The sequence below is a fragment of the Rhinolophus hipposideros genome, assembly GCF_964194185.1.
Source record: "Rhinolophus hipposideros genome assembly, chromosome: 7".
Classification (NCBI taxonomy): domain Eukaryota; kingdom Metazoa; phylum Chordata; class Mammalia; order Chiroptera; family Rhinolophidae; genus Rhinolophus; species Rhinolophus hipposideros.
Window position 1 is genome coordinate 55,696,340 of NC_138053.1, and position 17,708 is coordinate 55,714,047.

The following is a 17,708-nucleotide window of genomic DNA, read 5'->3' on the forward strand; positions in this document are numbered from 1 at the left end:
TATTTCTGCCCAAGGTCGCTATGCAGATAGACCCATCAAGGAAAAGGACTCTGAAGGAAAGAGAAATAGAGGCTTTTTCATACAAATGAAGCCAATATAGTTATTTGCCAGCAGTCCTGCACCATAAGAAATGTTCTTTAGTTAAAAGGAAAATGATAACAGATGGAACTCCACTTGGATCTAACCAAAGGAATGAAGAGTGCCAGGGATGATAACTAAGTGGGTAAATATAAAAGACATTTTTTTCTCTTTTTAAAATGTATTTAAAAGATAATCTAAAGCAAAAATATAACACTATATGGTGAGATTTATGCTATATATGGAAATAAAATATAATACAATAGCACAAAGGATAGGAGGGGAGAAATAGAAGTATACTGTTACAGAGTTCATACATTGTATGTTAAGTGTTATTTGAAGATGACTGTGATATGTTAAACATGCACCTTGTAAACTGTAGAGCACACAGCACTTAAAAGACAAAGATGTACACGCAGCACTTAAAAGACAAAGATGTACAGCTAATAAACCAATAATAGAGATAAAATGGAATACTAAAAACTAAAGAAGTCAGGAAAAGAGAAAAAAAGAAGATATGGGATAAACAGCAAATAGCAAAATAGATTTAAATCCAAATATATCAATAATTACATTAAATGTACATGTTATAAACTCCCATTACAAAACATATTGCCAGACTTAAAAGAGCAAGATCCGACTATGTTGTCTACAAGAAACTCACTTTAAATATGAAGTCATAGATTAAAACGATTTCAAAAAATATGTAAAAACTGCAGAAAAGCAGGAGTGGCTATATTAATATCAGATAAAGACAAGAATAAGGAATACTATGAGGGATAAAGAGGGACATTTCATACATTCTATGAATATGAAAGAGCAAAGAATAATCGAGACACAATTATGAAGAAAAATAGAGAAATTGTAAGGGAAATATGAAAATAGGCTCAATATTATTAGTAATTTGATTGTCAAAAATTAAAATTTAGTCAATACTAAGTTAGTGAGGAAGCAGACCAAAGGAAACTCATCTGTGCTAGTGGGAATGTAAATCAGTAGAAGCAATTTTGTAAAAAGTTTTGCACAATCTAGTAAAGTTGAATATGTGCAAACCCTGTGACTCCAATTCCATGTTTTGTTATGTATCCTAGAGAAATACATGCGCAAAGAGAAATGCTGTGTTTCCCAAAAAATAAGACCTAACCAGACAATCAGCTCTAAGGCATCTTTTGGAGCAAAAATTAATATGACCCGATCTTATTTTACTGTATGTAAAATATTAAGTAAATAATATTAAAATTAAAATTAAGTAAAAAAATTTATAGTAAAATAAGACCAGGTCTTATGTAATATGATATAATACTGGGTCTTATATTCATTTTTGCTCCAAAAGATGCATTAGAGCTGACCATCCAGCTAGGTCTTATTTTTGGGGAAACACAGTATGCACAAGAATGTTAGCATTATTTGTAGCATTATTTGAATTTGCAACTCTGAAAACAACTCAGATGTTGAATCAAGAACAGGATAGATAAATTACTATATATTCATAAAATAATACATTATATAGCAGTGAAAACAAGTGAACTACAACTCTACACACAATTATGAATAAATCTCAAAAACAACGTGGAGCAAATTGTGTCACTCACAGAGGAATCATGCAGTATGCTTCTACTTATTTATACTTCCAGAACAGACAAAGTTCAATGTTTAAGGATACATATGTAGTTTGAAAAACCATAAAGTGAAGCAAAAGAATAATTAACCCAAAATTCAGGTTCATGTTTACCTCTGGATTGGAGGGACAGGATATAACTGAAATTGGGGAAGGTGTGCACACACTGGCCTTCTAAGGCATTGGTAATATTCAATTTCTTAATTTTAGTGGTTAGTTTATTGGTTTCTTTTATTATTGGCCTTCAAATCATAATAAGTATTTTAGGTACTCTTTTGGAGGAATCCTAGTTTTTTATTTTAAAAAATGGCAGAGGAAGAGTAAAAAGCCATACAAAAAGGGAGCTGATAAGATTCTAGAAAAAATTTCTAAATAAAATTAGACTGCAAAATTAGATACTGCATCCAAACCTATCTTTCCAAGAATTAAGAAGGAAGTCCCCATTGTTCTCAATAATTTATTACATACTAAATCGAAATTAAAAAAGAAACTACTTCTGTCAAAACTCCTTCAAAGCAATATTCTCTTTAGAATCTTAGAATTAGATCGAAGTATTCGTTTTAAGATCTACATGTATTAATATTTATTTCTGGAAAACTCTTACAAATTACAAAGGGAAAACAACAAATTTATTCTTGCAATTGAACATTTCTGAAGATTTTGGTGGGTGAAAAATAAATAAACCAAAGATGTTTAAAGATCCACTGAAAAAAATATTAAATAGCCATTTCTTCATGAAATTTGAGAACACTGGAAACAAACAAAATCCTAAAAGCTTCTTGGACGGGAGGAAGTAGTTTGCAATTAAACAATTAAGAATCAGAAAGGCATGGAACTGTTCAACAGCAACACTGGAAGCTATAAGAAAATGTAGCAATGCCTCTACAATTTAAAATTAGAATGACTTCCAACCTAGAACTTATACCCAGCTAAACTACCAAACAAATGTGAGAGATTGTGTGCAGATAGATAGATAAGCATTATACTCATATACAAGCTAGAAACATGGATCTCTTGTGTAATCTTTCCCAGGGAACTGTGGAGAAGTGTTCCACCAAAATGAGTGAATAAACCAAGGAAATATTAGGTTGGTACAAAACTAAGTGCGGTTTTTGCAATTTTTAACCTTTTAAACCACAATTACTTTTGCACCAACTTAATAACAACATTAGATCCAGGACAGAGGACCTACAACACAGGAGAGAGACAATAGGAATCCCTAGGATAACCATGAAGAACGATCCCAGCATTGTAGGATGACTACAGGATAAAAAATTCATACTGGAGACTCCTTCAAGAAAATGAAAATGATGGGATATCTTATCAGTCCGAATGACTGGAGAGGAGATTTAAACATTTGGGAGAATTTGAACTAGTGCTAAAGACATTTTAAAAAAAAAAAAAAACCTAAGCAAATGGCTATAGTTGTTTTAAAAAAATAAATATTAATGAGAAGATGGAGAAATTGAAATATATATATTTAATAAATTAAAATACATATTAATATATTATACATTATAGAATATGGAATATATTTTATATATATTGAATATATATATAAATTGAAATACATATATATATATATAACTCAGTAATATATATATATATATATATATATATATATATATATATATATAACTCAGCTATTTAAAAATAATGAAATACTTATACATGTTACTGCATGGATGAACCTCAAAACATTATGCTAAGTGAAAGAAGCCAGATACAAAAAGTCATGTTGTGTGCTTCTATTTATATGAAATATCCAGAATAGGTAAATCTATAGAGATAGAAAGCAGACTTGTAGCTCTAAGGAGCAAGAGTTGGGTGGGGAGATTGGGAGTGACTACTTAATGGGTACAGTTTCCTTTTAGGGTAGTGAAACTGTTTGGAATTAGTTGGGGTGGTTGTACAACATTGTGAATGTACTAAATGCCACTGGATTGTGCACTTTAAAATGGTTAATGTACGAATTTCATTTCAAAAAACAAAAAACTAAGCAAACGTACTAACAAGACAATAATTACTTTCTACAAAAATTAAAACTTGTACAGGGAGGGGAAAATAAGTCATAATTTACTACAGGTTCAGCTCTGCATAGTATTTATATAGTCATAAGTAAACATATAATGAAAAAATACTGATCTTACCAAAACTATGCTGTAACTATAATGAGAGGAAGGCTAAATGGAAAGGGTGTCATGAGAGCAAGGGGATAAAAGATAAGAAGACTCATTCTTCGTAGTATGATTCAGAGGGGTGTGCAAGATTTAATCAGAAGATCAAATGAGGAAGAAAATGAAGGAAAAACTGTTAAAATACATCCAAACTCACAGACACTAAACATTCATTCTACTCACTTAGGAAAATGTTTGGTGTGATCTTCTAATGGGTGATCACCTTCCTCCCACTTTTCCGAACATCCTCTACAGAGAAAACACTGGATGATGTCCTTTATACCTAGAAGTAAAGACATCTGATCAGTGCCATTGGCATGTGTATTTGTCAAGTGATGTGGGTAATAATCGCCAGGCCTTTATTAGCAAAACCCTACTTGTATTTCCAATCAGATTTTGTGACACAGCCACAAGTTGGGTCATCAGTGAGGCAATATTCTATACAGGACCAATGGTATAATGAGAAATAGCCATGAATGCTCCTATGTATCATGCACTTTGATGAACCTTCTCCCTGTCCCATACTCCTGTGAAGCAAGAGATTTGCAAATCAGAGTGTGGAATTAAAGCTCCAGGAAGGAAGAGAGTTTTGTCTGTTTTGCTCACCAACGAATCTCATGGACCTAAAAGAGTGCCTAGCACTTATTAGGTACTCAGTAAGTATTATTTTAATGAAATCAGGAAGAATATATTTGGAGCTCAGGAAAAAAAATAGAAGCAAATGCAGCAGTGCGTATGTAAGTTATGAGGAATCAAATGCCTCTTACTACATTATTGCCAGGTTTATTCCACTAGAAGTGGGATCAAGCCTCCTTGTGAAACTGTATTTCTTTGGAAGGAAATTAGCATTTGGATGTACCAAAGGACTGAACTAGAAACGGAGCGTCCATCATCTTCCTTCCACTCTTGGAGCCCTGTGAGCACTGCAAAGGTAGGGCAGGGGAAAACCTCCTTTTGTGTCTGGACAAAAATATGAGGTACTAGAGCTTGCCCTAAAAGGGTCAGATGACTAGGACCTGTGGTGGAGGTCCGAAAAGGAAGAGGGTGAGGACACGGGGCAGAAGGTCTTTGAGGGAGGCTGGCAAAAGGCCAGAATAGAGAGAGCAGGGAGAAAGTGTAGACACTGCCTTTCCATATGCTTAAGGCTAGGAAGCATTAAGATTTTTTGTAACCAATGGAATATTCCCGTTAAAGTGACCACTGCATTCCCCTATTCTGTGCTGCTCTGTGGTATCTACTTGACCTCTCAGTGGAAGATCTGCATGGACCTCCACTGTAACTCAGTTTGTGTGTTTGGTCTGAAGGTCAGCAAGGTACCAAGGAAGGACACAATTTCCTTTCCCTTATCACCTTCCTGTACCCCAGGCAGACATTTAGTTGAGGGGAACCTACTCTTCATATTACAGAGTGGTACTTCCTGATGACCAATAGCCAAAGAGAATACTATGAACTGGTGGAAGATTCTACATGCTTAGGCCTCATTAAAAAAGTATTTCTGGTTTTTTCTTCCAAGGATGTGTCAAAAACTGCTTATCCACACTCCCAGTATCTCTCATTCTTCCATAGAATCAGAAACACCAATTTTTTAGCTGGGTACATTGACAGCCAGGAAATAGAATGAACGTCCCAGCTTCTCTTATAATTAATTAGGTATGGCCACCTGACTATTAAGTTCTCGTTAAAGAGACAGAAGCAGAAAGGTCATGTGACAGTTTCCAGGGGATGGGATGGGGTGGTGGAGGGGAGGAGCCTAATGTATAGGAAGATATGATAATTATTCCAACCACAATACAGGTTTCTCCTGCTATCTGAACGTACAGCATTCCTATGAAGTCTTTCATAAGCTGAGATGGCAGAAAGTGAAGAAGCAATTACCTTAGGGCACATCTTGCTAATGGATGCACAAAATAAGTCGAGATAAAGTACAGATGCTCAGAGACAGTTCAAAGCTATGGAGGTTTGATGCTGAAATGCTGAGTATAGTTCTCAGGGAAGCTTGGCAGCACCCCTCTCACTGCTTGGGGGTGCGCACTGCCTCTATAAGGCCTCACTGCAAAACAAATGCCGAACACTGTTTTTGTTGTCCGCCTTTTTTTGTAAAAGCAAAAATCCTCTTCAGATTTCTTCCGGTTAGTGAAAATAGGTCCAGGCATACCTCGTTTTATTGCACTTTGCTTTAATGCGCTTCACAGATGTTGCATCTCTTACAAATGGCAGGCAAAACCCTCCACCAGCAAAAAGATTATGACGTGCTTATTGCAATAGTTGCTTTACTGCAGTGGTCTGGAACTGAACTTGCAATATATTCAAGGTCTGCCTGTACTGATGTATGTCTTAAATAAAAATGAAAGTGCTGGCCCGATGACTCAGGCATTTGGAGCTCTGTGCTCCTAACACAGAAGGCTGCCAGTTCGATTCCCACATGGGCCAGTGGGCTGTCAACCACAAGGTTGCCTGTTCAATTCATCAAGTCCCGCAAGGGACGGTGGGCAGCGTCCCCTGCAACTAAGATTGAACACAGCACCTTGAGATGAGCTGCCACTGAGCTCCCGGATGGCTCAGTTAGTTGGAGCGAGTCCTCTCAACCACAAGGTTGAGAGTTCGACTCCCGTAAGGGATGGTGGGCTGCGCCCTCTGCAACTAGCAACGGCAACTGGACCTGGAGCTGAGCTGTGCCCTCCACAACTAAGACTGAAAGGACAACAACCTGACTTGGAAAAAAGTCCTGGAAGTACACACTGTTCCCAATAAAGTCCTGTTCCCCTTCCCCAATAAAATCTTTAAAAAAGTATGTATATATAATTGGAGGAGAAGTGAAAAAGAAGAAAGGGGGTGGCAAATGGCCCTGCTGGTTAGAGCACAAGCTCTGAACAACAAAGTCAAGGGTTGCTGGTTCAATTCCCACATGGGCAGTCAGCTGTGCCCTCCACAACTAGATTGAAGACAATGAGCTGCTGCTGAGCTTCCAGAGGGGCGGCCAGATGGCTCAGCTGCTTAGAACGCGAGCTCTTAACAACAAGGTTACTGGTTCAATTCCCACATGGGATGGTGGGCTGTGCCCCCAGCAACTAAAGACTGAAAACGACAACTGGACTTAGAGCTGAGCGGCGCCCTCCACAACTAGACTGAAGGACTTGGAGCTGATGGGCCCTGGAGAAATACACTGTTCCACAATATTCCCCAATTAAAAAAAAGAAGAAGAAAGGGGTTTAGATGAAGCAAGACTGATCACAAGTTAAATTGTTGAAGCAGAGTGGTGGGTATGTACATACTATTGTCTTATTTCTGTATATGTTGAAAATTTTCTATAATAAAATCTTTAAAAATTATTTCTTCATCATCTAACATCAGAATAAAACTAAAAACAGCTAGAGGAGACTCACTTCTTATCCAAGATTTGAAAGAGGCAAATTTTCCTCATAAATCCCTTAAGAGCAGGCAGATTTATTTCTTGCACTTGAGGTGTCCACTCTATGGACTGGTCTCCATTACATTTCCCACTTTAGGTGGGTCCTGGGATTTGGTTCCTGTTGTCTGCGCCCTATAAGGACTTTAAAATTAAACTTCTGTTAACTTGTTTCTGCAAATTTTCTAAAGATGAGTTTGTTTCAGAGTTCCACTTAACCCCAGGATTTCTCCCGTCACTTCATTTTTAATCTGCATATACTTAACATATTGGAAAATCCTCTATCTTTTCCTCCTGTGTGTCTCCTTGACTCTCACACTACACCTCTGACACCAGATGTGTGGGAGTTTTCCTCCATTAAACAATTCTCTGACACCAGCTAGGTGTCCTACAGTTTTACTCCATTCTGACACTCTACCTAGACAGTGTCAGCTCCCACAAGTTAAGTGCTCAGTCCCACAGGCCTGCTCCCACTCCACTTCTCTCACTGGAGTGACTCACAGAGCTCAGGGTGACACTTACATTTAAAGGATATGGTGAAAGATACACCCAGATGAAGAGATACATACGCTGAGACCTGGGAGGGTCCCCCGAGCAGGAGCTTCTGTCTCCATGGAGCTGGGGTGCCTCACCCTCCCAAAGTGGATATATTAACTCACCTGGAAACCCCACAAACCCTGAACTACTGGGGTTTTTATGAAGGCTTCGTCACATTGATCACTAACTCCATTTCCAGCTCCTCTCCCCTCTCTGGAGATTGGGGGGGGGGGCAAGACTGAAAATTCCAAGCTTCTAATCATGCCTTGGTCTTTCTAGTGACCAGCCCCCATTCAGGAGCCTAACCAGAGTCACCTCGTTAGAACAAAAGATGTTCTTTTCACTTAGGAATTTACAAGGGTTTTAGGAGCTCTGTGCCAGGAATTAGGGGCAGAGACCAATATATACCGTATATATTTTCTATTATCTCACACTTAGTTTCTTAACAGACACGGATCCATTTAAGAATGCTTTCAAAACCATTTTATCCAAAAATTGTAATTGTTTTAGGAGAAGTGTCAGTCAAGGACCCAACCCTGCCATATTTCCCTAAGCTCATTTATGCTAAAAAAACTAAGTCACTCCAGAAGACCAGAAATCTTATGAAAAGAAATTTTTTTAAAATGACTATGGCACCATAAAATGGAGAAGAAAATGGAAGAATTTTTATAAAAAGGATGAGGACAAAAGAAAAGCAAATGAAGAAATAAATAAGCAAAGACTTTGGAATATGTCTGAGTCTTTACCTGATGCCATATGTAAATCTCTCTTGATCCAGGAATTCACAAAATGTTCACCCTGAAGGAAATTAAAATTCAAGTTATCAACTTTGAGTTAGAGTATACATCAATCTATGAATAAAAATGGAAAGAACCCCTCCCCCAATGGAGAGTTTCATTGGATTGAGTGGCAGGGTTGTTGGAGATCATTCCTTTAATTTTTATTTCTATTAATGTTGGAATTTTTTATATAGTGCAAAAAAGAAAAGAACCCATGAATGTTTATTTATACCTAACAGGGGAAACCTTCTGGGGTCACTGCTTCTAGAGATCCAGCTCCAAAGTGGATTTACATGTAGATATCACATAGGTACTTTAGCTAATAAGGAAGTATGAGATATTGGAAAGGAAACTGGATTCAGAAGGGCATTGGGTATTGAGCAGCTGATATTTCTCTGATAATTGCACCGGACTTCTTTCTAAGGAAACACCTCTCCCCTACTTTCAGACCATGTTCTCTCGTCAGGGTTCTGATCTGAATGATGTTAGCCAATAAATTCCTTTTTTAAGCTTAAAACCAATTTGGGTTGGTTTTGCCACCATCTGCCATTAGGGAATCCTGATTAATAAAGTAACCAGCTAGGAGGCAGCAACTCAAAGGCCCTCACTATGGATGATGGTGCCAAGTTCCCAATATTCATATGGGGGAGCCAAGGAAAGCTAGGTGAGGAGGCCTCAAAGAAGAGTGTCAGGAAGGCAGACAGACCAATCGAAAGCCAGCCCTGGAAAAAGAAACTGTAAGGGCTCTAGTTCAGCAAGAGAATGTGATTTTCTTCACTCTGCCAGATGAGAGGTAGGGGAAGGAAAGAAGGAATAAGAAAGAAGTACAGCCTATGACAAAAAAAAAAAAAGAATGCCCATCCCCTTCTAATTCAGATATTATTAGGTAATCAAAAGGAAACCTGAGGGGAAAAAATGCTGCTGTAAATTACCGTAACGCCAACAAATCCCTTGTAGCTTTGAATATACTGAGTAATTTCCTCTGAGGATTTCTTACTTCGAAGAAATTCACATCTATAATTAATAAACATAATTAAAATTTACTCCCAAACTGATAGAAATGTCCTATATCTCTATTATTGTGGTGATGGTTACACAATATTTGTTAAAACTTACTGAATCGTATACTTAAAATTAGTGAATTTTATTAAACTTCAAATAAAACTGTCAAAAGATGTATCTCAAAACTTATTTACACAATAAAATACTACTCTGCCATAAGAAAAGATGAAATACTGCCATTTGTGATGAAATGGATAGATCTTGAGATGATCATGCTAAGCGAAATAAGTCAGAAAAAGTCGAGAACCATATGATTTCACTGATATGTGGGATATACAAGTGAAAGCAACAAAGGAAAGAGACAAACAAATAAACAAAAACTCGTAGACACAGACAACAGTTTAGTGGTTACCAGAGGGTAGAGTGGTTACCAGAGGGTAAGGGGGAAGGAGGGTGGTAGATGAGGGTAAATATATGGTGATAAAAGGAGAACTGACTCTGGGTGGTGAACACACAATGTGATATACAGATGATATATTACAGAATTGTACACTTGAAGCCTATGTAATTTTACTAACAATTGTCACCCCAATTAAAAACAATGTTTTTTATGAGAATCACCATTCTCATATAACTATTCTTTATTTCTATTAGTAACAACATGAATAATTTATAATTAAATCTTCAGATTATCTTTTCTCTTGAAACAATATATAATATAAGAAAAAAGACTGCTTTATAGTAATACATAGGCTGGGGATTCTTTTTGTTTATTAAACTACGGTGACTAAATCTAGTTCCTGTAGTTATATGAAAGATACTGGCAGTAAGCAGAATTATATAAAACAATATATTTCATCTATTAAACAAAATACACCATGTTTACCCGAAAATAAGACCTAGCCAGACAATCAGCTCTAATGCGTCTTTTGGAGCAAAAGTTAATATAAGACCCGGCCTTATAATAAAACATTTAAGAAATTATTTTAAAATAATGTAATTCAAAATTTTCATGATGTAATCAGGCCTTTCTTGCTTAAGTGCTTGAATAAGTTCTGGAATGTCCCGACTTTGGATAGGAAAAAAATAAAAACTGAAGGTGCTATTCCAGGTAAGTGACTTTCTTTAGTTTGTTTTGTCTAAAAAAAAAGGGTATTTATCTACTTACTTAGGGAACCATTTGGCATGTTCCTTCCAAGGATCATCTCCTTCTTCCCAATTTCCTAAACAACCATCACAGGAAAAACACTGTACAGTGTCCCGTTTACCTGTATATGAAGGAAAACATTTAGATTGCCCCGCAATGCTACCTGCAGATAGTCCAGAAAGCGTGTGTCGGAGCTGACTGCTCTGCGCATGAGTAAGACGTGCTCCTGCCTGTCTTTCCACTCACACTCTCATCTGGCTGAATCTCCATTCACAGCCCTGCTGCCCTACCTGACCATTTTCGAAGCCCTGGACCCCACCACTCAGCCATGGCCATACTTCACATACAGACCACTAAGCTGTTTGACTCAACACGCCTGCAAGGTGTTCCCAGAGTTGGTGTTTTGCTGTTTGAGCTTTCAGAGCAGACGTAGTGGGGAAGCAGAGAAACCTCAGCACTCATGAAGTAAAGCAGAGTTAGAAAACCTAAGTTGTAGTTTTGCCATGAAATTTCTGTGGAAATTAAGGCATGTTTCTTAAACTCTTTGAGCCTCAATGAATTCAACTGTGAACTTGGGGGAAATGGCAAGTTTGTTGGATCAGAATTAGTGCTTAATCCATGTCTAGTTGGTACTTTGTAAATGATAGCTGTTACTGTTATTACAATTCTCGTTCACATCTGTCGTACATTTATGGCATGGCTAGGACAATTCAAACAAGTACAATTTTCTGAAATGCAGTCTGCCCTATACATTAGAGTTTGCCCTAAGATTAAAACCAACCAACCAACCAAAAACACCCTCCAATACTGCAGCAATTAAAAGAATCAAACAAAGATCATGTAAGAGCAGCAAAAGGAAGATGTGTGAGAAGGAGACTGGAGGCAGGCTGCTCTCGTGATTTATTTTCAGGACCTTAAGAATGCAGTCAGTATTGTCTAGGGTCCAAACTTAAGAGGGTGTGTGTGTGTGTGTGTGTGTGTGTGTGTGTGTGTGTGTGTCTCATATATCAAATTAACCCACTGTATGAAACATAAAGCTAGTGTAAAATTACTGAAGTTGAATTTTAATAAAATAGACCTTGTTCCTACTATGACACATTTAACAAGTGAGGAAAGATTCACTAAATATTGTAACTGAAATATCGAGCCTAAACTTAAAACTCCAGAGAAATACTTCAGAAAATGATTTCAAATTACCTGTAAAGGCAAAGCCAGCCGCTGAAAGCTTCCTTGGGGATATCCTGTGGACATAAAATGGCCAGTCCTTGAAGGACTCGAGTCTGGCCTTCTCTTCTTGGTACCTTGCTTTGTCTCCTCTTAGCGTCTCTGGATTCTTAACTCTCACATCATACTTGGCAATGTTACCAACATCTTTGCCCAAAAGGAACTCACACTCTGGATGATACTTCTTGTGGTCTTCTATGGGGAGTCTCCGGAGGCTGGTACAAAACAGAATTAAGCTGCAGCAAAAGCACTGAATCCCAGATTTTACGCCAGTGAAATAAAATCCAGCTGCTGCCATCTCCTGTGGTGTCCACGAGCAGTCGGACTTATAGGTCACGAAAGTTTTTAACCGTTTCGCTTCACTGCGCATTTCAGAGTTAAAGCCTTTCTGCATTTGTTCTCGATCTTTCTGCTCCTGTTTTTCTGCTTCCTTTACATATTGAACTGCATCTATGCCCAGAAGAGCAGACAGCTCTGGGAGCAAAGCATAATCATACTGGGAAATCCTCTCTTCAGCTGCCTCCTCCTGAGTGGCCATTTTCTGAAAAGGGAAAAGAGAAAGTTAATGAACATTTCCACTTGTTTTACTAGCCCTGAGATTTTTTTCAACCCTTTTATTCTTACTGTTTCTTTTCTTCTGAACAATATTGATTTTCTGTTCATCATTCTGCCCAATTCAGAGCAAATATGCTAGCAGGTGTGTGATAACGTCTCTCACTGCAACCTTCCCTCAGTAAGGTCTTGTGGCGTCCAAATAGTTGGAGGCCCTCTTATCAGAGCGTCAGTCATCACTTACGTCAAAGGTATAAAATAGGGATGTCTTGGTACCATCATATAACAAGTCCAAAGATGCTGGCTTGCATCCTCAACATTTCAGGAACTCCAGGGGTAGTCCGTTTAATACACACAGGTGGAGTTGGATGGCTCCACTTTACAAGATGTGTTTTATGTGCCCCCACCTTTATCCAGTTCAACTGATTTGCAATTTGCCCATCTACCCACATTTCGGCAAAAGTTGCAACTAATAGGAGATCGTGACCAAGCATGCCCTTCATTTGGCAGTACCTAATGACAGGAAAAGAGCTCCTATGTCAATGTGTTAAATCCATTTCAGCAGTGTTCCCTCAAGAAGCTCTGTCAGTCCACAGGGTTACTTAGCTTTTTGACTGAACAGCTCCTTTGTTTCTGTTTTCTTGATGTCCTCTCCCTGTAGAGTCTCTTTAGTGGTTACCTATCAGATGAGGGTCTCATTCTGACCAGAAGAAATATCTGCCCACCTCTCCTGTGGCCTCATATTCCTTCCCTTCACAGAAAGAACCAGCCAAAACTTGGTGGTCTGGCAGCCTAGGACTCTTTCTTAGTTACTTTCATTTTTGCCAAAGCAGCAAACACCAGCCAAGGTACATTATTTTTGACTGACTTCCCTGCTACCTGAATTTCTGTTTTAATCCATTTAGCTATTTCCTCTGGCTCTGGACTGACCACCTTTAAATTCTATTACTGTGTTTTCCCTCCTATCAACAGTTATGGTACTTGAGTGAATTCAAACCAGGAATTCCTCAGCAGCCAGCCTCGATCAGTGGTTCTAAATCTTCTCCCAACAAAGCTTTTAGCTATGATTTAAATTATAAAGACAAAAACTGTTTGAATTATCCCATTCACAGTACTATACCTTTATCAATTACACAGGGTTGGATAATTAAAAAAACTCAGAGGACTCTATGTAGTATACTTACATAAGACTTTGATAAAGATAAAGGATAAAATACAAAAATAAAAATAAGAAACAGGCAACCATCAGAGAGGTCTCAGTTTCCAGGACCAATTCCTGGGGGTCCTTTTTCAGTTGCATAGGCTGTGCTGCATTTTAGGGAATGAACCACCTAGATGTGTGCAAGATACCTTGGTGTCAGGGAAACCACAATCTCTTCCGAGAAGGGGTCTTTTATACCCCTCTGGTCATATGGCCAAAAGTAGGATGGCTGACAAATCTCAAAAACAGAAATAAGCTGGTAGAGGCTGCCCCCTGGTCTGTCTCAGACCTTAGCACAGGACTACATTAATCACTAGTTAGCACATTCCATTCAGGTTTGTCCAAGAGACAGCACCATGGCTCCAGCCCTCCTGGAGATAAATAAGCACAGGATTGCAACAGACCAGCTGGGATCTATTTTGCCGGTTCAGTGGTCAATTTTGCTAATCCCGAGGCCATTTCTGGGGGAGGACAGAGGATTCTGGGGAGGACAGAGGATCTCCGAGGCCCTCTCCAGATTCCTTGGTCTTTGACTACGAGTGGTGAGTGCCAGTGTGATGACTATGTCGTGGAGTTGGGATTGAAACCAAGTCTGTGTGACTCTGGTGCCTGTCCTCTTGCCTCCAAAGAGAGAAACCACAATAAGAGAAATAAGAGGGCCATCAGTGTAGGTGTGGAAGAAAAGCACCTTGGCCAGAGGAAGTAATTTACTTACCTAGAGGTTTATCCAGAGTCCCAGTCAAATGGAAGGAGAATGTGTACCCTGAGTACAAATGCTCTGTGTTTGTCCTTTAATAGAAGCAATGCGAAAATATTTGAGGAAGTAAAACTCAAAACAAATTGCAGTTCATTGAGAAATTACCAGTAAATGCTCTAGGATATTGAGTCAAAAGGGCTTAGTCAGGACCCAAAAGGAACAACAAAACCTACCAAGTTCCACAACAGAAGTATTTTATTCTAAACAATTAAGATTGGTTAATTGTTACAGAGCTAGTGTCTTATTTCCCTGACGATAACAGTTTCTATCTTTCTGGTATCTTGTAGGACTTTTCTTTTTTATCCTTGGGGCTATAAAATCTCAAAATATTGTGTCTAGATGTGGGTCTTTCTACATTCATTGCACTGGGTTGACACTCAGTGGGCCTTTTCAGTCTGAACATGTGGGTGTCCCCCATCAGCCCTGCAAATTATCTTTGATAATTTCTTTGATAATTTCCTACTGTTATTCTTGTTTCACTCTTTCTGGTATTCTCATTATTTAGATGGGGATTTAATTGATTACCTAAATTCTTATCGTTTCCCCCCCATATATTCTTAGTGCTTTTGCTCTACTTTCTGAGAGACTACCTATTAGTAATTCTTAATTTCAGCAATCGTACTTTTAATTTCTCACAGCTTTCTTGTGTTCCTTATTCTCATGACATCTAATTTTTTTTAACCAACGCAATCTCTCTGGATCTCTTTTATAATTTCTCAAATGACAAAACTAAAATAATTTAGTAATGCATTTGATGTCCTTAATTCAAGGGAAAATAACCCATGGATTGCAGGAAGAGCAGTGCCTCACAAGCACTGTTCCCCAGCGATTTGGGGCAAGAGCAAGTTTTATAAAGAGGCAATGTGGAAATAGGGTATGATTGGCTAGAAAGGCAGTGATTTCCTTAAAAGGCCATAGTCTTGTTATCTAGGGGAAGGTAAACTAGCTACTAAAGCTACTAAAGTTGGGGGGACTGGCCTGGTGGCTCAAGTGGTTAGAGCTCCATGCTCCTAACTCCTAAGGATGCCGGTTCGATTCCCACATGGGCCAGTGGGCTCTCAACCACAAGGCTGCCATTTCAACTCCTCGAGTCCCGCAAGGGATGGTGGGCAGCGCCCCCTGCAACTAAGATTGAACACGGCACCTTGAGCTGAGCTGCCTCCCGGATGGCTCAGTTGGTTGGAGCGCATCCTCTCAGCCACAGGTTGCTCGTTCGACTCCCGCAAGAGATGGTGGGCTGCGCCCCCTGCAACTACCAATGGCAACTGGACTTGGAGCTGAGCTGCGCCCTCCACAACTAAGATTGAAAGGACAACAACTTGACTTGGAAAAAAGAAAAAGTCCTGAAAGTACACACTGTTCCCCAATAAAGTCTTACTCCCTTCCCCAATAAAAAAAAATTTTTTTAAAGCTGAGTTGGAAGATTGTGATTGGTGTATGTTAGGTTTCCATGACAGGTGATTTTGTCAGCACAGGCTGACTTGGGTTTAGATTTATGACTTGGGGTGGGCCACTGGAGTGGCCTCCATTTTGTGGGTCCTCATAAATAAACTTTATCAATACTAATGTTTAGTTCCTCTGTCTCCTGAATTATTTGTTTCCTCCAAGGCTATTGCCATGTACCTTGGTACAGTGGTACCTCGGTTTTTGAACATAATCTATTCCGGAAGACCAAGTTCTGAAACATTCAAAAACAGAGGCACAGTTTTCCCATAGAAAGTAATGCAAAATGGATTAATCCATTCCAGACCTTTAAAATCAATCCCTAAAACTGCAAATTTAGCATGAATTTTACTATCTAATGACACCATAGATCGTAAAATTTACGGCATTCGTAAACCAAAATGTTCGTCATCGGAGATGTTCAAACACCGAGGTACCACTGTATTTATTTTTCACATTGCCAGCTTTCCTCACATGAATCCTGATCCTTGGTTTTCAATGTATGTTTAAGAATTAGGCAATTTAAAAGTTGACTGGGCAAAATTATAGTTAAAATCTAATTGAAAGCCATATGAGTGTGACTTGAATCTAAGCCCTTTACTTCATGCAGCCCAGAATGGGGAGCCAAGATTTACCCTGAAGAAGCCCTACATATCAGGGGAACTCCTCAGAAAATGATTGCCAGTTACCTGTAAAGACAGAGCTAGCAGATGAAAGCTCACTTGGAATGTTCCTTGAACATGAAATGCCCAGTTCTCGAAGGATTCGTTTTGGGGTGCTAATGCCCACACTGGCTCCTCTAAGTCAGCTGAAACAGTTAATTCAATTTTTTTTTTAAAGAAAAGAATCATCTAATTTTTTGCCTTAGGGTTAACACCTGTCTATCATATAATCTGATGGTGAAGGAATAGGGGTAAGTAGAAGAGGGTAAAAGTGGTCAAATATATGGTGCTGGAAGGAGACTTGACTTTGGGTGGTGAACACACAATGCAAATGATGTATTATAGAATTGTACACTTGTAACTTATATAATCTTATTAACCAGTGTCACCCAATAAATTAAAAATAAAATTTTTAAATCTTCTTTTAAACTAGGTAACAAATGCACATATATAAAATTCAAAAGGTACAAGAGGCTGTACAGTGAAGACTACGTCTCTCTACTACCCGAGTTTAGCATCTAGAAGCTGCCTCTTTCCTAAGGAATAAGTGCTTTCCAGATGCCACCACTTTGCAGCAACCAGGCCCCTTTTCACTTACTTGCATTATCTGTCTGGCCCCTTTGCCATTTGAGTTTGCATCCAAGCCCACTTCACAGCCCCTCTTCTGCCTTCCCACAGCACTTGGCATAGTATTCATATTTTCACAGACTTCTTTATAGGTCTACCTTCTAGGCTGGGAGGTTCACAGATCCATGAGGTTAGGGTTTGTGTCCTCTTTTTGGTGTTTATATCCTACTGCCTAGGATCCTATTAGATAGATAGCAGATATTCAAGGTTTGTTGAGTGAGTTAATAAATAAATGAACAAGTTGTGTATTATGACGATAATAATACACTCAGGGTCCTGGCCTGAGGTGTAACTCAAATAGCAATTTAGTCAAGTGAAATCAAGAATTTAAATTCCGGGGTGGCAGTTTGGCTCAGTTGATTAGAGTGCAGTGCTCATAACAGCAAGTTCGCTGGTTCAATTCCCACATGGGCCAGTGAGCGGTGCCCTCAATAACTAGACTGAAAATAGTGACTTGACTTGGAGCTGGACTGCACCCTCCACAAATAGGTGGAAAAT

General features: G+C 38.7%; 1 protein-coding gene across 1 annotated transcript in view; it reads right to left on the reverse strand.

Annotated features, from left to right (window-relative positions):
- NAIP (NLR family apoptosis inhibitory protein) overlaps positions 1-14,486 on the reverse strand; it is a 29,457-nt gene extending 14,971 nt beyond the window's left edge. Inside the window, exons 1-6 of the mRNA XM_081054475.1 lie at positions 14,437-14,486; positions 11,942-12,509; positions 10,766-10,865; positions 9,528-9,609; positions 8,563-8,614; positions 4,057-4,156 (exon numbers count right to left, since the gene is read on the reverse strand). Of these exons, the coding sequence (XP_080910601.1) occupies positions 4,057-4,156; positions 8,563-8,614; positions 9,528-9,609; positions 10,766-10,865; positions 11,942-12,506 (899 nt within the window). The 5' untranslated portion in view covers positions 12,507-12,509; positions 14,437-14,486. The remainder of the gene's footprint in view (positions 1-4,056; positions 4,157-8,562; positions 8,615-9,527; positions 9,610-10,765; positions 10,866-11,941; positions 12,510-14,436) is intronic.
- Positions 14,487-17,708: the final 3,222 nt, after the last annotated feature.